This window comes from Labeo rohita, chromosome 9 (assembly GCF_022985175.1).
Source record: "Labeo rohita strain BAU-BD-2019 chromosome 9, IGBB_LRoh.1.0, whole genome shotgun sequence".
NCBI classification, from domain to species: domain Eukaryota; kingdom Metazoa; phylum Chordata; class Actinopteri; order Cypriniformes; family Cyprinidae; genus Labeo; species Labeo rohita.
In genome coordinates, this window is record NC_066877.1 from 25184434 (window position 1) to 25209354 (window position 24921).

A 24921-nucleotide genomic window follows, 5' to 3' on the forward strand; every position below is an offset into this window, starting at 1 on the left:
GTATGTGTGTATATATATATATATATATATATATATGTGTGTGTATATATATATATATATATATATATATATATATATATATATATAAAACTAAAAAATTAGAAATGTTTATTAATTTTATTTAATGTATATATTTTTTATTATTATTAATATTATATTTTAATTAGTTAATTTTTTGTATATCATCATATAATCTTTAAAAAATCTAATAATAATAATAATAATAATAACAGTTATATTTCTAAACGATTATATATGTGTAGAAATAAAATATTGTTTATTATTATTAGAATTATTATGAGAATTTTTAAAGATTATATGATATATATATATATATATATATATATATATATATATATATATATATATATATATATATAAAACGTTTAGAAATATAACTTATTATTGTTATAATTAATATATTTGATTTTTTTTTTTTTTAAGATTATATGATGTAGATATATTTTTTTACCATGATATACAAACTTACTCATACCATGATATTAGATTTTGGTCTTGTGGATGGTTTGGCCTTATATAATCTTATTATCACTTTATGATAATTCGCTCATTACCTCCATGACCCCCTTATATTGAAGGATCATCCAGAATTTGAGGCTGTTGTGCACCCTCCTTCTTTGAAAACTTTCTGAATCATGGCCCAGGCGGAATGCACCCCTATTGTCTAGTAGAAAGAAGCTCTCATCCTCCCATCCCCCTTTCCCTTCTCTAATGGGAGGCCCCCATTCCAGCCTGTTAGACATTTTCCTGCACCCTCCTCCCCCCAGCACTCTGTTGCTGTCCCGTAAATTGAGCTTTCCCTTTGGAGGCACTAATTAAGAGCCTAATCCTCTCATCCGCAGAAAAGAGGAGGGCTGACGGGAAACGTTTCCTTGCAGTTCATTATCTATGTGTCCAATGGCGCTGATGCTGGCAGTGCCGCTCCCGCTCGTAAATGCTGTAAAAAATCGCAGCCGTCTATAAATCATCTCACTTTCGCAGCTTGACGGCATGAGACGGTTATCGCGAGCCAAGACGCTTCTGGTTAAAGTAAAGAACGCTGCCAATTTCGGCGCTGGTGGTAATGACGGGCCTCTTTGAAAACTGTAGGGTCCAAACGGCTGAGTAAAAAGCAATGGACGGCACTGAAAGGCATGAGCCACAGGGATATGGCAGCAAGAGAGGGGAAGTTTCATCCACGGGAAGTGATGCATTCACAATGGAAAAGAATTTTAATGAGGGGTCTTATTGTCAATGGCATTGAGGCAAAGCAATTGTGACCTGGAGTTGCACAAAAAGGATGTTAAATGCTGAGTAACAGGAATGAGTGTTTTGCTTACGATTGCTTGCTTCATTCCAGCCTGCCTGGAAGACCACAGTCTGGGTGTAGAAGAATAACAAAAAGACCAAAATGGGGAAAGGACCAAAGCTTCTTTGGTTTATGAAAAGGACAAAATTGCTTAGCGTTTGTGGCCCGAGGCATCTGAAGTAGGAATACAAACAGAAAACTGAGGGCCCCCTAGAGAGGGCAAAGGAGAGGTACCGCGACCAGCCTGTCTGACCCCCAACCGAGGCATCCGCAAGACCAATAACAGTGGGCCTTCACAGATGTTTTCAGTTTAAGGGTTTACAACAGATTCTTTCACATAATTCCCCCAGAGCATGTTGAAGTCACAGACTGGCTTTGGCTAGATAGCCAGGGCCCTGTTTTGTGTAAATGGGCTATTACTTTAACTGTATCTTATCACACATGAAAACTTCTCTCGGAGCTTAAAAGTCTTGTTTAAAAAATTATTTACTCGTTCTAAACCTGTATGACTTTCTCTTCTACACACAAAAGAAGATATTTTTGTTTTCGTCCATACAGTGAAAGTCAGTGAGGTCCAAAACAGCAAAAACCGAGACATTTTTCTAAATATCTTCTTTTGTGTTTCACTTTTTAAGAAGATTTTGGATATCTCATTTAGTCACTTCATAAAACATTAAAACCATTTTGGAAATGTAAATTAAGGTAAATTAGGAAATGTAAGGGGGAAAAAAAGTTTATAACCCCTCTAGAAAACTTATGGATGGGATTTAAAAAAAAGTGTATATATGTGTGTATATATATGTGTGTGTGTGTGTGTGTATATATATATATATATAAAAATATGGATGGGAATAAAGCTGTAATCGGTAATGTAAGTAGTGAAGTGGAGATTTTGGGCTGAGAAACAGCCCTTTAAAGAGATGAAAAATGAAAAAATAAAATAAAATAAAAATGAAAATTCAGTCATTAAGTCATTAATTACTGTTAATTATAATATGCTCATGTTGTTTCAAAATCTTCTTTCATCTTCAGAACACAATTAAGTTATTTTTTATGAAATCTGAGAGCTTTCTGACCTTGTGTCAGTCAAAGATTGACATGGAAAAGAAGAAATCATTAAATAAAGTCATTATTTTTGTTTTCTTTGCGCACAAAAAGTATTCTTGTAGTTCATAAAATTAAGATTGAACCACTGATGTCACATGAACTATTTTAATGATGCCAGAAAGCTCTTGGATTTTATCAAAAATATCTTAATTTGCATTCCGTAGATGAACGAAGGTCTTACGGGTTTGAAACAACATTAGAGTGAGTATCAATGACAGAATTTTAATTTTGGGGTGAACTACTCCTTTAAAGAAATGTATTGTAATTGAGATCTCCTAACGCAAATTTGTAATTATAAAAACATAAATTTGTGTTTGGATATTTTATGGAAGCACAATAAACCAGATTATTTTTGCCTGGTAGTGTATGAAGTTTTAATTGCTTTTGGAATTGGTCACAGCGAGTCTTGTTTGAAAACCACTGCTTTATGCAACACTGGGGAAAACATCATCTGACAATTTTTAGTGTTGACTTTTTCCTCTCCACTGTTGTTTTTCCCCCCCAAACATCTCAGATAACAAGGTCTCACCTCCGTGTGAACCCAAGCAGGGATTCCCTCTTATGAATCACTGTGGCTCTTGAGCTCCTGCTTTGTCTTGATGTAAGAATACTTCCTTCTTGGGCCATCGTTCCTGTTGTAAAAGACCTTTTGGTGGACCAGTAGTGCTGAAGCAGCACTGAACACTGTTAGCACACCCATTGTGTTAATAGACATCTTTTGTATCACCCGCAGTTCAGAGGCCAAAGGGCCACATGAAGCACCACAGAGACCAACGTTCCCAAGAGAAGATGTTCAGATGAACTCCCTTTTCCGTTTTTAGATTTGTAGAGCTTAAGGGAGTGCATAACCATGAGCCTGTATTGGAAACCCTCAATCACGCTAAGCTGATGTTTTCTGGGTTTCCATGGGTAAGGAACGATAGTGTGTACTCTAAGGAGCAGTAAATCACTAATTCAAGCAAGCTCCAAAGGCACAAAGTAGCTTTTAAGAGGATGTCTAAGTGCCATTTTGAAAACCACAAATATCAGTGCTGTGACCCTGCAACCTATCGTCCAATGAGATTTTGAGGCATGCTATATGGATGTCAGGTCTTCACTGTGATTGTTTTAATCCACCCATTTTAAATGACTAACTTTGGGTTTGAGGGCTTTGGCACTCTGAAACCTCATAATATCTACAACCCTGCAGATAAAAGACTCTTAGTGCGAAAGTATTTACTTAATCTTGACAAGACAAGATGTTTTTTTTTTCCTATGATGCAAATATCCTTTAAAGTTAGTTAATATTTTTATAATTTCATATTACACTTGTACTTTAAACATTAACATTTACTTTAATTCTGTGTTGTTACCTGAATGATTTTTTGTTTTGTTTTGATAGTTCATGAGTCCCTTGTTTGTCCTGAACAGTTAAACTGCCTGCTGTTCTTCAGAGAAATCCTTCAGGTCCCACAAATTCTTTGGTTTTTCAGCATTTTTGTGTATTTAAACCCTTTCCAATAATGCCTGTATGGTTTTGAGAGCCATCTTTTTACACATAATATAACTGAGGGACTCATATGCAACTATTGCTCAAGGTTCAAACACTCAATGATGCTTCAGAAGGAAACATGATGCATTAAGAGCCGGGGGTGCAAACTTTTGAACAGAATGAAGATGTGTACATTTTTTCTTATTTTGCCTAAATAACATTTTTTTTTTCATTTAGTACTGCTCTTCAGAAGCTACAATAAATACTTACATGTTTCCCAGAAGACAAAATAAGTTCAATTCATCCTGATCTTAAAACTTCAAAAGTTTTCACCCCCCGGCTCTTAATGCACTGTGTTTCCTTCTGAAGCATCAGTGAAACGTTTAAACCTTCTGTAATACCTGCATATGAGTCCCACAGTTGTCCTCAAAGATGGATCTCAAAATCATACAGTTGTTGGAAAGGGTTCAAATACACAAAAATGCTGAAAAACCAAAGAATTTGTGGGACCTGAAGGATATTTCTGAAGAACAGCAGGCAGTTTAACTGCTCAGGATGAACAAGCGACTCATGAACAACTATCACTTAAAAAAAAAAAAAAAAAAAAAAAAAGCAGCTGTGGATCATTCAGGTAAAACACTATTAAGAATCAAGTGTATGTACGTTTTTGAATCGGGTCATTTTTACAAATTCAGCTATTATTTTCTCTTGTGGACTATATGTAAACGTGTTCTATGTGAATTATCTTATTCAGGTCAGTACTGAAAGAAAAATAACATGCATTTTGTATGATTCCTTTTATTTTGGTAAAATAAACATTTTACAGATTCTGCAAGGTGTATGTAAACTTTTGACTTCAACTGTAAATCAGAGTGATTATCTTAATGTTTAATTAGTCTTGCTTAGACTTTTATCATCATCTAACTGGTACCATTACACCACAAGCATGCTAATGTGTAGCAAAGCACACTCAAGCATACGTCTCGCTTTGTACCTTGTACCGTGATGCATTGGGGTTATTTTCTGGTGCCCCCCTGCCCTGATAGCTTTTGTCCCAAGACTGAGACACTGTGGAAGTATCGAGACAATTAAGGTAACTAGTCCAGTGCCTCAGAGAGGCTTAATAAATCACATTCAGCTCTCAGGGCTTATAAGGGCCAGCAGCTTGCTGGAAATTATGTGAGTGATTGGATGGATTTGGCCAGTTGTTTGACATGGCTTTAGACTGCCAGAGAGAAGCCAGCGAGACCCTGCTTTGTAAACATTAACAGGAAAGGCACATAAGGTCTGCTGAGGATCTGGGGCTACTGTATTTATGACAGGGTTTTGTAAATAAAGGTACTGCTATGAGCTAAGCCACTATTTCATTAATGACATTAGGAAAACTGTCAGTGATCTCCCAAACATTTGATAATTTACCTGGTGTCTTGCTAGCAGTTTTTAATATGTTTTATAAATAAGTCAACAAAGATTATATAATGCATGACCGATCATTCACTGGTGTATGCTGCCGTTCGAAGTTTCGAGGTCAGATATAACTTGTTGCACAGAAATAAGTTTGTTTTTTATATTTTACAAAAACACATGGTTTTGTTGATATTGTGAGTCTATACAAATAAAAGTGAACCTATTGCAGTTTAAAATTATTTATTACTCTTATACAGGGTGACAGGACGTGCCATTTCCTGGGGACCCGTTCAGCACAGGATTTCTATATTGCCTAAAATAACCAGGTGTTGGTTGTTTTCGCTGCGCTGATCGATCCAAGTACCACGAGAGCGTTTTGAAAGCATTGAGTGTCTGCTCTTTTCTCCATTGCTCTCTTGGTACTTTAATTTCATACGACGATCGATTTGGAGTGCAAACAAACAACACCTGGTGATTTTGGTTATTTGAGAAAATTCTGTGCTGAACGTATCCTTGGGAAGTGGCACGTCTGGTCACCCTATTCTTATATGTATAGAAAAAAATGACGGAGCATTTTAAGTTCTTTAGGTTCAAGTGATCACATTCAGATTGCTGTTTTTATACTTCTGTAATGTTTTTTAGTCAATATTAAATTACTGAAAGAACTGTTTCACTTTGTAGTGTATTTGTTTTTTTTAGGTTTGATATGTTTTCAAAGTAACTTGAAAGTAATTAGTAATCTGATTACTTTTTTTACATGCAGTAATCAGTAATGTAATCAAATTGCAATTTAAAAATAGTATAATTAATCAACGCATTCAGTTGTTCAAAACTGAAATTAAAGACATTTATAATGTTTATTTAATTTAAATTAATCAGCATATTAGAATGATTTTTGAAGGATCTTGTGACACTGAAGGCTGAAGAAATGGCTGCTGAAAATCACAATTAAATAAATGATTTTAATAGTATTTCACAATATCTTTATTAAATAAAAATGTTTTATAAATATTATTAATCAAAGGTATTACTGGTGATTAGGACAAGCATTCGTATTAATATTAACATAGGATTCTTTATATTATACATGAATGCATTAGATATTATGAATAGTCAATAATAACTTTTGCAGCATTGGTTAATCTTGGTTAATGTTTATATATATATATATATATATATACACATATATGTGTATATATATATATATATATATACACATATATGTATATATGTATATGTATATATATATATATATATATATATGTATATATACATATGTATATATGTATGTATATATATATATATATATATATATATATATATATATATATATATATATACAATAGTGTTTATTGCAAGTTTGAAAACATCTTTAATTGTTAAAAATGTATAGGATTAACAATCCACTCAAAAAAAAAAAAAAAAAAAAAAAGAAAATCTGGGTTGTTTTAACTTTTAACCCAAAAGTTGGGATAGTCTATATTTGACCCAAAATTGGGTTGAAACAACCCAGATTTTTTTAGAGTGTGAGTAAATGCTGTAAAAAAATGTGTTCATTGTTTTGTTAAGTAAAATATCACACTAACTACTGAAGTAATGCTAATGTATTTTCATGTGTCAGACTGGTAATAAATTCATATTGATTTACACTGAAGCCATATCTACAGACCAGAATAGCATAGAGACTCGAAGTTGGGCGCTTATGGTTTAGGCTGGTAAACGACCACAAAGCACTACAAAAATACTCAGAACACTTTAGCAACTACATAATAGTTTAAATGACAACCAAGCAGCTGCTCTGAAATATTCTAAATTGGCACATATTATCTTAAAGGATCTACAGTTAACATGGGGTATACAAGTTACGATTGTGGTATGGATGCCATAACTTAATCTACTTGGCCTTTGCCAGAAATCCCCTATTAATAAGAAATGTATCATTTTACAAAGCCCCTGGGGTGTTAAAAGAAAAGTCATTCACTTAATACTTCCTTTCAGTGCTGGAAGCGGTTTTCGTGCTCTTCCCTAAACCCCTAATCCTTGTGCCGCCACAACTAACGCCTTGGGAAAAAACCATCAACACAGACTAAATAGGGATGTTATACAGTGTGACATTTCCCAGGTGCAGGATGGATAGAGAAGACAACGCTCTTTTTTTTCCCCTCCCTGAGCATTTAACTGTTGCGTACCGCCGTACGCTGTTGTGTGATATGAAGTCAAGAAAGGCTTCACTAGGTTGTTCAAAAATGGGAACAAATTGCACGCTTCCAGGATCGTCTGACTCCACTGGTGGCTCCCGCTCGGCCTGCGGCTTCCCAGGGTTCAAGGCAGCTTAGGGATCTGGTGTGGAGCGGTTTGCATGGTGCTGTGTAGTTAGGCCCCTTGCCAGGCCATTCTGCTGGAATTTCCTGTCTGAATCGACTCCCTCCTGCTCGCTCCCCTCTTGTTCCTGGAGCGAGACAGAAAAGCCTTTTTAATTACACTGCTGCTGCCTGGCCTCTCAGGATATTATTATTGTTCTTGAGTGCTTCCTCTAAAGATGAGCTACTCTCAGTACAAAGCCGCCTGTCTCTCAGCTCCGTTCGGACATGAAAAGTGAATGTTTTTCCTCTGCTTTGAGTACCCGTCGATAATGTCTACCACCTGCTATTGTCTTTAAAAGGACATCAAACCGCAAGCTAATCCTGACCTGCAACAGAACGTGGATGCCTGGTTCTCACCAGGTCCTGACAGGATGTTTTGAACATTTTAGGAATTATAATGGGGGACTAAAACAATAATATTTTTTGTAACCTAAACATGGTGCTTACTACTAAAAAGGTTTAATATTGTATTGCAATAAGCATATTATTTTAAGGAGAAGGGGTATTTATTTATATATATATATATATATATATATAATGTATTTTTATACACAGCTTAAGCTTTTAAACACAAATCTTTGGTTTTAGAAATGTACTTATTTTACAGCTCAGAAATCTACATTTCTAAATTTCATAAGTAATTTGGCACAATTTGTTTAATAATATTAACTGTTTTGGTTTGCTTGCTTTGTGTTTTGTTGTGTTTTGTTTTGTTTTGTGTTTGCTTGGTTTGGTTTGTGTGCTTTGTCTTGTGTTTGTTTTGGTTTTTGTTTAATTTTGTTTTGGTTGATTTGGCTTGTGTTTGATTTGTTTTGTTTGCTTTGTGTTTTGTTTTGTTTGGTTTGATTTTATTTATGTTTTGGTTTGTTTGCTTTGTGTTTTGTTTTTGTTTGCTTTGGTTTTTGTTTAATTTTGTTTTGGTTGATTTGGCTTGTGTTTTGTTTGGATTTGTTTTTTGTTTGTTTTGTGTTTTGGTTTGTTTTGTTTGCTTTGGTTTTGTTTTGTGTTTGTTTGGTTTGGTTTTTCTTTAAATTTGGTTTGGTTTGGTTTAGTGTGCTGTGTACTGTTTTGGTTTGTTTGTTTTGTTTTGTTTTGTTTTGTTTTTAAGATTTACCTGTGTATTGAAGTATTGAATTTGTTGTTGCAGACAAGATAACATTATGAATAGCCTAGCATCCATTTAGGAAACACTGTCTGTCATTTTATTCATTTTATTCTAAAGAGTGAAATTAAGATGTTCTTTAAGGGTATATTTTTAAGGGAACATCTAAAGACTTTTTTCAAGAATTTCTCTTAAAGAAATAGTTCACTCAAAAATGAAAATTCTATCATTTAAAATAATTACTTAACCTCAAGTCATTCCAAACCTGTTAGACACAAATTAAGATATTTTTGATGAAATCAAAATGAATATTTTTGATGAGTCTATGTAGGGTCAGAAAGCTCTCAGATTCAATATTTAATTTGTGTTCCAAAGATGAATGAAGGTCTGACAGGTTTGGAACGACATGAGGGTGAGTATTTAATGACAAATTGTTCATTTTTGGGCTAACCATTCCATTAAGATATTCTTACAAATGTAAAGATTTTTTTAAGAACATGCATCCAGTTTGTTTTAGGGGGTGAATATTTATGCACAACCCCCCTTGACTTTGTGACCATTTGCTCCTCACTGGTACAAGCATATCATGTTGTTCTTTGTAGAAAAAAGAGTGGGTCAAACACAATCACACCTGTGTACCCTCCTGAGTGCTGGACCTTGGTCCTCCTTTTGGCCCAAGAACAATGCAGCTGTCTGGGTGATGGAATAAGCCCTTCTCAGGCCGTCTCTGTCTGCTTATTTGTTGTGTTTGGACAGGTCGCAAATGACGTTTGGTCTTTTGCAGTATATTTATATGATGTTTAATATGAAACATTGCATTAGCTCAGAGAGCGAAAAAAATGAAAAATTGCTCTTAGTAACTTAGCTAAGCATTTCATCTTATATATGATTCTCCACATTTCACAGCACCAGTTCCCATCATTCTTAAACACACAGGAATCCCGTGAGTTTCCAAAGGCTTACTCAAGCGCTGACATGCTGTACACTTGGCGAAAGCATCAATGAATATGTTATGTATATGCACGCTTATCCTCCTACACGCAAACCCTCATTACGTTGGCCCCTACACACGGATTTGAGAAATGCCTCTCCGCATCCAACTCGCCAAGGAAAGGGAGTCCACCTAATTGGCAAGGAAAAAACGCACTACTGCAGCCTGAAAGTATGCAGTCACTTTGAGCATTAGAGATGGATTTTAAGCCATCGCACAATCAATCCCTCCTTGCATTTGCCGTTGTGAAATAGCCGCTTACCTGTCAGTTGCAGTTTCCGCTGTGACAGTGATGAAGCGGTTGAAGAGTTGATCATTTCTCCAGGATAAATTCCACTGGAAATACCGACATTCAAACTGAATGCAAGCTCACAAAGTACAATAACATGCACTGTTTTTTGTACGGCTTTGGTTTCAAAAATGTGCTCATTTTTGCAGCTCCAAAAATATATATGTATATAGTTTTAAATATTTAAAACTTTTTTTCTTCAATCAAAAAGAAATAATGTTTTTTGAGGAAAACTTTCCAGGATTTTTCTCCATATAGTGGACTTCAATGGGGATCAGCGGGTTGAAAGTCCAAATTGCAGTTTCCAATGCAGCTTCAAAGCGCTCTACACAATCCCAGCAAAACGATCAATCATTTTCTAAAAGAAAAAAAAGTGTATATACTTTTTTAACCACAAATGCTCACCTTGGACTAGCTCTAGCTCATTTTCCTCCTCTTCCTTTTTTTTGTTTTTTTTTGTAAAGGCCGTTTGACTTTCTTTGCATGTTCGCTTTGTAAATACTGGGTCGGTACTTCCACCTATGTCACGCTTGACCTTTCCAACGTGACTACGTACAGTAATGCATGAAATCGAGCTAGTGCAAGATGAGCATTTGTGGTTAAAAAGTATATAAATTCTATTCTTTTAGAAAATGATCGACCATTTTGCTGGAATCATATAGAGCTCTTTGAAGCTGCATTGAAAACAGCAATTTGGACCTTCAACCCACTGATTCCCATTGAAGTTCACTATATGGAGTAGAATCCTGGAAAGTTTTCCAGTTTTATATCAATTTTAAGTTTTTTTGAAAAAATGACAGATCGTATCCCTTATTACTCAGCTGGGATCGTGTAGAGCACTTTGAAGCTGCATTGAAACTGCAATTTGGACCTTCAACCACTTTGGTCCCCATTGATGTCCACTATATGGAGAAAAATCCTGGAATATTTCCTTTAAAACCTTAATTTCTTTTCAGCTGAAGAAAGAAAGCCATGAACATCTTGGATGACAGATAATTTTATTTTGAACTTTCATACAAAAAACTTTCTTAGGATCCGAAAGACCCTGATAAGTAGGCATGTTAAAATTTTTTTACCATTACTGCTTTCGTTTTTCATGGTGTAAAATCTGCCCGTAATAAATAATAAGCATATTTTACATAGAACCATGTTACCTGCTACTTGCAGGTGAAATAAGCACAGGTTTTTGTGCTGGAAAACCATATTGTGCACAAAAGCGCAAGATTTTTCTAGTGAATTCGCCTCGTATTGTTTGACATGTCCCTTAGTCTTGAATCAGAATAATGCATGCTTGAGAGCCACGGTGATGATTGGAGTGAGAGTGGCAGCTCTGGAATGCTGACTCATACAGGTCTCCTCCTGATGGGCCCCTGAGAGGCCCCTGCGGCCCTTCCCCACCCTCATCTACCCTCATCTCCTCACAGGTAGAGATAATGATCTGAGGACTTTACCCCCATAGTCTCTGTTCTGGGGTCAGGCCTGACTCACTGGTGCACGTGATGCCCAAGAATTTTAATACAAGGAAGGAATGGGCACAGGCAGACACACAGAGGAGAGGAGATGATGAGTCCATCCAAAAATAGCCTTGGGAGCTCATTAAGAGCAAACAGTAATAATAAATGCTCATTTAAGACGCAGACAGTATACACTATTTAGTGCTTACTCAAAGATCTATAACCACCACCTTAAGTACGTTCCAGTCATTAATGAAAGCATGTTGGTTTTTTACAAGACCCCCTTAAAGCAATCAACCTTTTTATGACAGGAAGAGCATGTTTTGGCTCTCTTTTTTTAGCCCAGACAAATAAAAACTCATCATGAGAAACTGTAATCCACTCATTGCACATGTAAGACCACTAATATTGAGGAACTGTTTCTAAGTTTTCAATTATGGTGGAGATGAGAGGGCCAGACTGTGGCTCACTTCTGAAATCTTGTAAACTGCCTTGCTGTTTGTGTGTTGTACAGAGTTAGCTAAGCTAACAACAATGTGCTCTAATATGCTTAAAAATACATAGTGAATAAGGACATTTTGAAGATAAATTTGTTCCAGGACACTAAGCACTAATTTTATTTGTTTATGTTTCTTTTCTTCTTTCTGTGGTGTTATTGTGTGACATGATTGTGTTTAATGTGGTTTGAATCAGGATTATTATAGTTAACTAAAATTGAAACCATAAAAACCTTTTTGTTATATGTGGCCCTGGGCCACAAAACCAGTCATAAGGGTCAATTTTTTTGAAATTTGCCAGGATAGGACAATATTTGGCCAAGATACAACTATTTGAAAGTCTGAGGGTGCAAAAACATCTAAACACTAAGAAAATCGCCTTTAAAGTTGTCCAAATTAAGTTCTTAGCAATGCATATTACTAATCAAAGATTACGTTTTGATATATTTACAGTAGGAAATTTATGATATATCTTCATGGAACATGATCATTACTTAATATCCTAATGGTTTTTGGCATAAAAGAAAAATCGATAATTTTGACTCATACAATGTATTTTTGGCTATTGCTACAAATATACCCATGCTGATTAAGACTGGTTTTGTGGGCACATATGAAATAAAACAAATGTTAACTAAAAACTAGACACTGACATAACATAAACTAAACGAATGACAAAATAACACAATTTGTAAAAATTTGAAATGAGAATTTAAAATGTATTAAAAAAAAGTACTTTATGGATTAGCGCCTTTGCACAAACAGCCATCTTATATTATAGTTGACATATGTTGACATGTTTGTCTCTTTTCTTCTGTCTTTGACTCTATAGCTCCTCACTTATTCTCGACCTTCCACACGCCGATTCCGATCGACATGCGGCACCATGAGGGGAGGTACCATTACGAGCCGCATCCTCTGCACCCCATGCATGGGTAAGTTCGTTAGCCGCTTCGACAATCATTTTCCTCTGTCTGCACTGATGGAATCATCATTAATCAAGAAACGGCCTGTTGAGTCATCTTCTATATAAAGCACACAGATTCAGAACATGCCATTGTCAAGTCTCGTCCAGTACATCTGTTTGTCTTCTGCCTGAAGGATTGCTCGACTCTCGCCGGAGATGCGCAGCACATGGGGAGCAAACGTCCAAGTAGTGAGAAACAAATGCCAGTGATTCAGTCAGTTTCATATTACAGACAAAATCAGTGTTTAGTACAAAGCAGACGGCATGTTAGCATCTCTCATTCTTGTAGTATTTTATAGTTTTGGACAACATCTGTAAGTCTGACATTTACTGAAACCTTTTTGGATTTTGTAGTTTAAACATGGAAATAATAAAGTCCTAGGAAGTAAAAAAATAAAGAAATAAAAGAAATACACAACGTGAAAGAGACAAACCAAATAATAAGAAATTCTGAAATTAAAGTTATTTTTATTAACCTTTCTCTCTCTCTCAATTATGCTGATTATGTTTGTAATAGAAAAAAATATTAGTGACCCTGGACCACAAAACCAGTCATAAGGGTAAATTTTTTTGAAACTGAGATTTATATATCATCTGAAAGCTGAATAAATAAGCTTTCCATTGATTTCCATTGTTAGGATAGGACAATATCTGACTGAGATGCAACTATTTGAATATCTGAAAAATCTAAATATTGAGAAAATCACCTTTAAAGTTCAAATAAAGTTGTTAGCAATGCATATTACTTATCAGAAATTAAGTTTTGATGTAATTACAGTAGGAAATTTACAAAACATCTTCATGGAACATGATCTTTACTTAATATCCTAATGATAAAAATTGATAATTTTGACCCATACAATGTGTTTTTGGCTATTGCTACATATACCCATACTACTTATGACTGGTTTTGTGGTCCAGGGTCACATTTTAATATTATATATTAATAAAAAAATAGAAAATATTATCATTTTCGTATACAAAGACTTATTTGAGAAACATCAGTGCAACTGTGCATCTGCATTTAAAATCACAGATTGGATAGCGATACATACTGTGAGCCCAGCAACACTAAAACAATTTATCACAAGAGCTGAAACAGCCTGAAAAGGAGAATTCCTGCCGTCTCTCTCTATGTACTCTGGCTCCTTTGATTAATGTGACTTGGCCTTGACAGAGCCCCCTAATTCATCAAGACCTTGATTTAGCTGTTCTTTTCACTGCCTGTGTCCAATTCACCTAATTACATGTATATTGCACAGCAAATTAAGCACAATGTTATCTTTTGAAGGTGTATGGCAAGGGCCTGATATGGAGATCGGACCCTATAGAATGATTCACGGTACATAGGTTTTATGTTACCACTAAGGGTAGAGAGCTGTGCTACATGCAGAAGTAGTTATTGGAGGGTTTCATAGGCAAATACAGCAAATGGTGGTTTTTCAGTTTTTTTTTTTTTCTGTATGTTACTTTTGGAGTGAGTCATTCATTCAACCCCTTCATTCAAACACACTAATTCACGCAGAACAAAAAAAAAGTCTGTTTTAAAAAAAGTGGTTAACTGAATAATTCTCTTAACCAATTTATTCAAACATACTGTTTCAGTAAAGACAAAAACAAGTGACTGTCTTATAAAGTGATTAATTCAGTTTGTTCAAACACTGATTTGTTCATAACAAAAACAAGTGACTTTCTTGACGAGTGAATCATTGAATTATTCACTTAACCGATTTGTTCAAAAACACTGATTCACTGTTTGGAGACGTTGGTGGAAAACAACAACAGTGCCAGCAGTTTTTCTAAAATTAACTTTATAATTGATTTGATTTAAAATAGTGGTTTCCATACTGTATATTCAAATATGCTAAAACACATTTGCCAAAAGCCTTCCATACCAATCAAATCTGTCCCTATATGCGTAAATAGGAAAGAGTTGACAAATCTCAAAGATGAATGTCTAAATGTTTGTAGAGTATTTCAGCATGTAAACAGAGCAATTAGCGTCTAGAATCTAGCTTTCCTTTCCCAGAACCTCAATGACAGCAGAGTGAATGAGAAAAACACATCCTCCCTTATTTGCTCACTAGCATTTTTCTTTTCAGAAAACAGTTTCAGATTGCAGTGGTATCGAGAACCACCCAACATTTTTTTTTTTTCAAACCAGAAGCTGTCGAAATTAATTAGTGTCTTTGTACAGTAAAGGGAAACTTTGCACGTATCCTTTGGGTAATGTGATGGTAATTGAGATTTTACACTCATGCTTGGTTCATGGGTTTGCATAGTAAATTAATGCATGTTTGTAAGGTTTGGACATGTGGTAATAGTGCACAGAAAGGGAGCGACTGGAGAGCATGCGTCAAGTTTGGAAAAGGTTCCCACAACTGCCAGTGGCAGTTAACTGCAGTCTCTGTGGGATAAGATGTGATTCATCTAAATCAGAACACCTGACCAGGAATACTGTTAAGATGTGTCATACTCATATTGTCTTTGGACTCAGCAGGGAATAAGCATATTTCCACTGAAACTGCTTAATGAAAGCACATATTGTCCAAATATACAAAATGTCATGAAGTTCACAGAAGCTTACAGAACATTTTAAAAAGGAAAGGAAGGGACGTGATGTGAGGCCAAGTATGGTGACCCATACTCAGAATTTGTGCTCTGCATTTAACCCATCCAAGTGCACACACACAGTAGTGAGTAGTGAACAAACACGCACACACACACCGTGAAAAGACACCCGGAGCAGTGGGCAGCCATATTGCTATCGCTGCGGCGCCCGGGGAGCAGTTTGGGGATCGGTGCCTTGCTCAGGGGACTCACCTCAGTCGTGGTATTGAGGGTGGAGAAGAGCACTGGTTATTCACTCCCTCCACCATCAATCCCAAAGGAATTTAAAGGAATATTTAAAAAAAATAAACCTTTAAAAATGTATTATTTTACACAGTTTTTACAAATTTACAACCACAGTCTTCTAGCTATAACAATTTGTCAAAATTATATTTAACCCTTTTGTTAAGTTATATTTAACCCTGAATATGCCTTAAATCATGAATTACATATGTGACCCTGGACCACAAAACCGGTCTTAAGTATATTTATAGCAATAGCCAAAAATGCATTGTAAAATTCCTCCTGTAAATATATCAAAACTTAATCTTTGATTAGTAATATGCATTGCTAAGAACTTCAATTGGACAACTTTAAAGGTGAGTTTCTCAGTAGATTTTTTTGCACCCTCAGATTCTAGATTTTCAAATAGTTTTAGTGTCCTATTCTAACAAACCATACATCAGTGAAGAAGCTTGTTTATTCAGCTTTCAGATGATGCATAAATCTCACTTTTAAAAAATTGACCCTTATGACTGGTTTTGTGGTTCAAGGTCACATATCATTTTGCCTTACATAGACTTCTAAATAGCAGTTACGTCACCAAGAACATTGCTTATGACAGCTTTAAGGTAAAAGTAGATACAAATCTTAATACAACTCATATTGTCAGACCAGTTACCGTTGTTTTTTAGTAATACAGACACTTAAAGAGTTTTAAGTGGAGTTATTGTGTTGTGTTACTATAGGCAGGTACCACCCATGGTGCAACGATGGAAGACGGCTAAAATGACAGGTAGCTATTAAGAAGAAGCTCTCTAAATGCACCATGACATACCCTGTCTATGACTAAGGTCTCTTTAACCGTTCAAGTACCATCTTGTCAGAGAGAGGGCGTAACAACAAGACCTCAGTTATCATTCTTGTCAGTAGGGGCCCTCTTTTTCTTATCCCCTGACAGGTAAAGTTGTAAATAATGGCTTATTATTAAGGGTTCAAACACCCTGAGCAGTTTTCCTGATTTATTTATACACTGACATTTTCCCTTGTCAATTTTGACTGTCTGGCAGTCACTGAAAAATGTGGGAATGTACCCAAAAGTGGGTTAATACTTGTTTTTGTTGACATACTTTCCCATAGTAGTGCAATTATAGCGGGAAAGACTTCAAAACCATTGTAAATGTTACTGCATTATAAATCTATGTGTTTGTTTTTAACTGAGCGTTTTTAATTGACATCTATTGATCTTCAGATTGGGACAATATAATGACGACCGTGATGCCATCTGTTGTGATACTGTTGTCAGTGGTCAAGATGGCGACCAAAAGCACATGCTTGTATGGCCGCATACAGATAACACATTTTTGGCAGTTTACAAAATCATAGCACTATTCCAGGCGAATATTAATTTTGAGCACTTGCTCCAGCCGCCCCCCCCTTTCCACAAACTGGGGGGAGGATTTGGTGGTTTGTGTATGGCGAGTCTGTTTTCTTTCAGCTCCTCAAGAACAGAGACGTCTTTATGGCTATCCTTTCAAGGAGGCTGATGGCAGAAAGTTGGCAAAAGGACAAGCCTGGTAGTCTGCAGGCGTTTACTGGAAACTGAGCACGACTCAGGCTGGATGCAGGTTGGCCTCTGAACAGAGATGGTATAAATGAGAGACTGAGATGAAGCCAGACCGTGCCAAGCATAATGCATCTGATACCCGCCGTTCAGATAGTCACTGTAGGCTTTGCTCACATCTCATTAAGGGTACAAAAAAACAGTTTATCCATTTTTGAAAAATGCATGTATTAAAGCAATGGTTTCGAATTCTGTCATCATTTACTCACCCTCTTGTCATTTTAAACCTGTTGTTTTTCTTCATTGCAATGCAAAGGAGACGTTAAGCAGAAAGTGAATGGTACTCAGGGGCTGTAAAGATACAGAAAGCACCACGAAGACAATAACGTCACTTCAGTATCTCTTATGAAGAGAAATTACCTTGTGTGAAAAACAGACCAAAATTTAACTTATTTACTGAAGTCACTGAAAGGATCTTATTTGTGCAATTTGAATATATGCATATGCATCATAATTTCAAAACACAATGTTGTTGTCATCAACATCAACCTAGGGCTGATGTCATATTTGAAGATTTTTAAATGAATTTCAGTCTGTTCCTCACATAAAGCTATCATACAGCTTGAAATATGTAGAATATAGTAATTTTACCTACTTTTATGATACCTGAATGGTGCCTTTAGTCTGCTTTTGATCACCATTTACTTTCATTGTATGCCAAACAGCCAGATTCAGCGTTCTGCTAAACATCTTCTTGGTTTGGAAAACATGACGGTGAGTAGATGATGACAGAACTGTTACCTTAAGTGTTTGGCGCATAACTAAATAGATTTTGATGGAGGCAATCTGTAATCCTCTTCATTCAAATGTCAAACAAATCTAAATAACATACACTTTCATAAAAGAAACATCCCCCTTTCATTGAGGCGAAAGCTTGTTTTCCTCTGCCGTTGAGTATGGTCTAATTTTCCTTGAAACAAAATGAATGTGTAGCTATAGTTGTAAGCCTGCTTGCCATCAAATCCCCAGAAGAACAGACCATCCCCCCCACGCAATTTGCAGGCCGAGCGCAGAACACACCCTTGTGGAACGCAGGCTCTGATTCATATGCCTGGTCATTTCCTCTCCCAGTGGAAAGTAAAGTAGTATGGGGACATAGACGGGTCTGCTTTATTTAACACTGTATGACATCCCCTCTGTTTAAGAGCACTCCATTTAGGGACTCAACTGCAACAATGAGCTCTCGGGATGCTTGGTTATGATTGGCCAGTCATAGTATTGGCCAATCAGAATTAGTTTGACATCATGGTCCAGATCACATTTTTGGGTTTGTTTTACAATAATTACTTTTACTTTCAGGACCTTTATGGTGATCGCAATGCCAAGGACATGGGTTCGATTCCCAAGGAATGAATGAATTGGAACTTGAATGCACAAGTTGTTTTGGTTCTGCCAAATGCTCTCATCTGCCAAATGCATAAATGTAAAAGTAGATTCTGATCTTGCTCTCATCCAGGTGTTCAACCTGTACACTAACATGTAGGTCATGGGTTTGTTTCCCAAAGAGTTCATGAATTGAAAAACATGTATAGTTTGAATGTAATATACAGTTGAGGTCATAGGTTTACATACACCTTGCAAAATTTGCAAAATGTTAATTATTATACCAAAATAAGAGGGATCATACAAAATGCATGTTATTTTTTTTTTTATTTAGAACTGACCTGAATAAGTTATTTTACATTTAGACATTTTACATACAAGACATTTACATTTAGTCCACAAGAGAAAATAATAGTTGAATTTATAAAAATTACCCCATTCAAAAGTTTATATACACTTGATTCTTAAGACTGTGTTGTTACCTGAATGATTTTGTTTATTGATATTTGTTCACAAGTCTCTTGTTTGTCTTGAACAGTTAAACTGTTCTTCAGAAAAAAAAAAAGTTCTTTGTTTTTTTTGTTTGTTTTTTTGTTTTTTTAGCATTTTTGTGTATTTGAACCCTTTCCAACAATGAATGTATGATTTTGAGATCCATCTTTTGACACTGAGGACAACTGAGGGACTCATATGCAACTATTAAAGAAGGTTCAAACACTCACTGATGCTCCAGAAGGAAAAACTATGCATTAAGAGCTGGGGGTGAAAACTTTTGAACAGAATGAAGATGTGCACATTTTTCTTATTTTGCCTAAATATCGTATTTGTTTTCATTTAGTACTGCCCTTCAGAAGCTACAGAAGGTACTTACATGTTTCCCAGAAGACAAAATAAGTTAAATTTACCCTAATCTTCAAATTCCAAAAGTTTTCACACACTGGCTCTTAATGCATCGTTTTTCCTTCTGGAGCATCAGTGAACATTTGAACCTTCTGTAATAGTTGCATATGAGTCCCTTAGTTGTCCTCAGTGTGAAAAGATGGATCTCAAAATCATACAGTCATTGATGGAAAGGGTTCAAATACACAAAAATGCTAGAAAACCAAATTTGTGGGACCTGAAGGATTTTTCTAAAGAACAGCAGGCAGTTTAATTGTTCAGGACAAACAAGTTACTTGTGAACAACTAGAACTTATACAAAAAAAAAAAAAAAAAAAAACGGCTGTGGATCATTCAAGTAACAACACAGTATTAAGTATTGAGAATCAAACGTATGTAAACTTATGAATGGTCATTTTTAGAAATTCAACTATTATTTTTTCTTGTGGACTATATGTAAGTGCCTTTCACGTGAAACATCTTATTCAGGTCAGCACTAATTAAAAAATAACATGCACTTTGTATGATCCCTCTTATTTTGGTCAAATAATTAACATTTTGCAGATTCTGCTAGGTGTATGTAAACTTTTGACCTCAACAGTATTTCACATTGGATAAAAGCATCTGCCAAATGCGCGAATGTAAAAGTGGGACATCAGATTCTGATTTTGCTCTCATCCAGGTGTTCAACCACTTTACACTATCATGTAGGTCATGGGTTTGATTCCCAAGAAATTCATAAATTGAAACATATATAGTTTAAACACAATGTAAGTGTCTGCCAAATGTGTAAATGTACTTGTAGGACAGAATATCTTTATTTTGCTCTTGTCCAGGTGTTCAACCACTATACACTAACATGTAGTTAAGGGGAACCACACGCAAACATCTCTTTAAACATCTCTCTGATTCAGAAGATCAAACTGCGTGCTCTTCTTTCAGGAAATGTTAGAGTTACAGCTGCCTCCTGGCTGATGTTTTTTGGACTGGGGTGCGGGCGACGTAGATGCGTGCCAAGACGTGACACATTTATATCTTCACCACAACCTGTGGGCTATCTGTGAACTTTTGCCCCACTATCTTGTTTTACACATCAGTTTCTCAAAACAGTGTCTGAGAAATGGAGGAGGAAATATTAACCTATCTCATTATAATACTTCAGGCTTGCGTGTCTTCAGAGGCGTCCGTCCCATCCAGACATTACAACGACCATGTACTACAGCACTCTCAGTCTCGACTTGTTCGATACCTCAGGCGTAAAGGGAGGAGTAGCTTGTCTACATTTGGGAGTCATGAAAAAAACATAACCTGTTTCAGTTCACATTGAAGCCCAGTCTGTAAAGATCCTGATACTGTCAAGTGGACCTGACCTGAACCTAAAATTGTTTGCCAGCAACTTGCTAAGTTCAGTCAAGATCTCTACATTGCGTATGCGTAGTCTGTAATCCGGGTCAATACAGTTAGGGTATGTCGAAATCGTCCTACATCGCTGTTTTACCTTTTTTTTTGTAAAGGGCGTTTGATATTTTTTGCATGTACACTTTGTAAACACTGGGTTTGTACTTCTGCAGCAATGTAGGACGATTTTGAAGTTGGGGAAGAAAACGAGATGGGAGTTTTTCAACATACCCTAACTGCATTGACTGTATTGAACCGGAAAAAAGACTTAGACAAGATGAGCGTTAAGGTTAAAAAGTATAGAAATTGTTAGTGGCCGATCGTTTTGTTAGATATGACCCTTCTTCCTCAGCTGGGATCGTTTAAAGCCATTTGAAGCTGCATTTAAACTGCATTTTGGAAGTTCAAAATTGGGGGCACCATTTAAGTCCATTATATGGAGATAATTTCTTCTCAACTAAAGAAAGAAAGACATGGGCATCTTGGATGGCTGAGTAAAGTATCTGTACATTTTTGCTCTGGAAGTGAACTTATCCTTTATTTCATCCATAAATTTGTTTCTCAGATAAACTTTTAGAGATTTTAAATGGAAAACGAGACTAAAATACGAAGTTTTGAAGTGTCAGATTTAACTTTGCAGTTTTTGATCCATTGTAATTCTATATTTGACTTTAATATGCAACATATTTTTAAATGAAACTGGATATTCAAAGAGAAAAAAATCTAGGGTGAAATTTGATTTTATTAAGCAAAAATTGATTGAATTATGAAAAGTGGGCATTACATACCACATGGGAGCCAGACTTCAGGGCACATGGTCTGAAAAATTAAAAGGGATTTGTGGCGTCATCTAAAAAAGAAACTTAATGAATTGTGCACCAAAAAAATGCATTAAGAAAGGGTTAAGTAAATGGTCATTTTTGATTTCCTGATGACTAATAATGAGTTCTGAGCTTGTTTTAAGTGAAATAATCAAGGTCCGTCTTTGACACTGTGAAGAAGGTTGTGATGACATTAAGTATTTTTATATGGCCTCAAGACATAGATTTACACAGAGGGTCCCTAATTATGCTACACTTAAGCACTTAAACTCTGTGGCAGCTTGTCTTTGTGTAAGAAACTAATTGAGGTCTTCTTTCTCTTTGTCTTTTGCTAGACCGCACGGATTAGCTGGCAGTCCAGTTATCTCTGATATCTCGCTCATCCGACTATCTCCTCATGCCGCGACTACTGGAGAATCACCCTTCAACCCTCCTCACCCGTATGTCAACCCACACATGGAGCACTACCTGCGATCAGTCCACAGCAGCCCCACGCTCTCAATGATCTCCGCAGCACGAGGACTGAGCCCTGCGGACGGTGAGTCTCATATTGTTCCCCATGTAACAGGATACACTACCTTACGCTATCAATTTTTTTTTCTAAAAGAAAGTATACTTTTAATACTTTTATTCACCAAGGTCAGATGAAAATGATCATAAGTGATGGTACAGACCTATAATGTCAAAAAAAGATTTCTATTTCAAATACTCTAAGCTGCTCTTTTCAAAGAGTCCTGAAAAATATATGTTAAAAAATAACGTTCTAAATTTCTACAAGTATGACTATTGTGAAAACACAATAAGAAATGTTTAGCTTAGTGTTCATTGCTTGTTTGACGTAATAGAACTGAATGGTGGCCAATCTTCAAAAATGACTAATAGCACAATAAAAGATTCTGACTCATGTGCTGTAATCTAAGTAATCCCAAGCCATATTATACCATTGTGTGAGAAAAGTCAGAAACTAAGCACTTTTATAATACTTCTGTTGTGCTTTTTGAGTTTTTTGGCTGTTTACAGCCCCTTGAAACCATTCAGTTTCACTTTATGAAGTTAACATCCTATCTAGTATCTTGTTTTGTGCTTGAAAAAAAAAAAAAAAAAAGAAAGTCACAGGTTTGAAATGGCATGAGGGCACGTGAATTATAACATCCGGGACAGCCAGGTATATCTAAAATTGTTTACTAAAAACATGCTTTTTTGTGATGCTACCTCCATGCTGTTAGATGCCAGTAGAAATCCAAGAGCACTTTTGTTTCACCCATTATACTGGCTGAAAGCGGGTTTTACTTTTGTGGGGGTATGTCTGGGAGAAGGAATAAAAACATTGGTTGGTCCCACTATACATTAAGTGGCTTTAACTACTATGTACGTAAATCAAACAATAAGTTAAATGTATTTATTGCGTTCATATTGTATTGCAAAACACTTTTGCTGCTATTGTGGTGGGATACGGGTAAGGTTAGGGACCGGTTTGGTGGCATAGGTAGGTTTAAGGGTGGGTTAAGATGTAAGGGATGGGTCAACAGTGTAATTATAAATGTGATTACAGAAATTAATTACACATTTAACTACATGCAGGTATTTTTAAAATATAAGTACAGTGTAAAAACATGTACATTACTTGTCAAAAGTTTTTGAAGAGTTGAACAAAGGGTTTTGGTGTTTTTTTTTTAAGTCTCTTCTGCTCAAGCCTGCCTTTATTTGATCAAAATTACAGCAAAAACAGTAACATTTTTAAATGTTTTCACTGTTTAAAATAACGGCTGATGTAATTTATTCCTGTGATTTCAAAGCTGATTTTTTTAGCATCATTACTCCAGTCACATGATCCTTCAGAAATCATTGTACAGTAATATACTGATTTGCTGCTCAAAAAATATTTATTATTATTATGTTGAAAACAGCAGAGTAGAATTTTCTTCATTCTTTCATGAATAGTAAGTTCAGAGGAATGGCATTTATCTGAAATCAAAATCTTTTGTAACATTATAAATGTCTTTATCATCACTTTTGATCAATTTAAAGCATCCTTGCTAAATAAAAGTATTAAAAATACGTCAAGAAAATGTACTCAATTGTTTTAAATATTGATAAGATTTATATATTGATAATATTGATAATATTGAATATTAATAATAATAATAAAAAGTTTCTTGAACAACAAATCAGCATATTAGATTGATTCCTGAAGGATCATGTGACTGGAGTAATGATTCTGAAAATGTAGCTTTGATCACAGGAATAAATTGCATTTTAAAATATATTTAAATAGAAAGCAGTTATTTTAAATAGTATAAGTATTTCACAATATAACTGCTTTTGCTGTATTTTGGAAAAAATAAATGCAGGCTTGGTGAGCAGAAGAGAATTCTTAAAAAAAAAAAAAAAAAAACATTAAAAATCTTACTGTTCAAAAACTTTTAACTGGTAGTGTGTGTACTCAACAGGTTCATTGCATCAAATGATTCATTTAAATGTAAGTACATAGTAGTTAAAAGTAGGACCCATTGGTCAATGAGGGAAAAAAAGCTAATGCTTCCACTCCTCCACAAACTCAAACACAACAGACACTGTCTACCATTGTTTATCTCCTTTATTGTGTCAATGATTTAGACATTAGGCATGCTAAAAACATTACTTTAGACTTGCTCTTATTTATGTACAGTAGGCCTGAATATGTAAATAGATGATAGTCAGAAAGAAAACAGTTTACTGAACATTATCTACCCTGCCAAAACCCTGGTCCTTTTGGCCTTGTTACTATAACAGGTTGGGACGAGAGATAAGTCACCAAGCAAAATGTCTTGGCAGTAATGGCTTTGCTTTCACACTTAAATAAGCAATGTGGAATAGATTGTGTTAGTGATTAAATGGCTGTAGAGATAGAGGAAGGAGTTGAGCTTGAGTGAGTCTAAATAAAACTAAAAAGCTTGTTTCACACCATTTCATATACACCTTATTTAGCAACACTTTCTCATTTTTTTGTCCCGCATTATACAGTCAACTAATTTCACGACAGAGCTTTCGGTCTTACAGAAGTGAATCATGTTCTCACGTTTAACAGAAGGTCCATAAAGAAAGCTGATT

The 24921-nt window shown here is 35.5% G+C and overlaps 1 protein-coding gene across 2 annotated transcripts in view; it reads left to right on the forward strand.

The window, feature by feature from the left end:
* The window catches only part of gli2a (GLI family zinc finger 2a), a 95212-nt gene that overhangs the window by 43797 nt on the left and 26494 nt on the right, over positions 1 to 24921 (forward strand). For both annotated transcript variants that reach the window (XM_051119771.1, XM_051119770.1), the window contains 2 exons: positions 12823 to 12925; positions 22167 to 22369. In XM_051119771.1, the coding sequence (XP_050975728.1) occupies positions 12823 to 12925; positions 22167 to 22369 (306 nt within the window). The remainder of the gene's footprint in view (positions 1 to 12822; positions 12926 to 22166; positions 22370 to 24921) is intronic.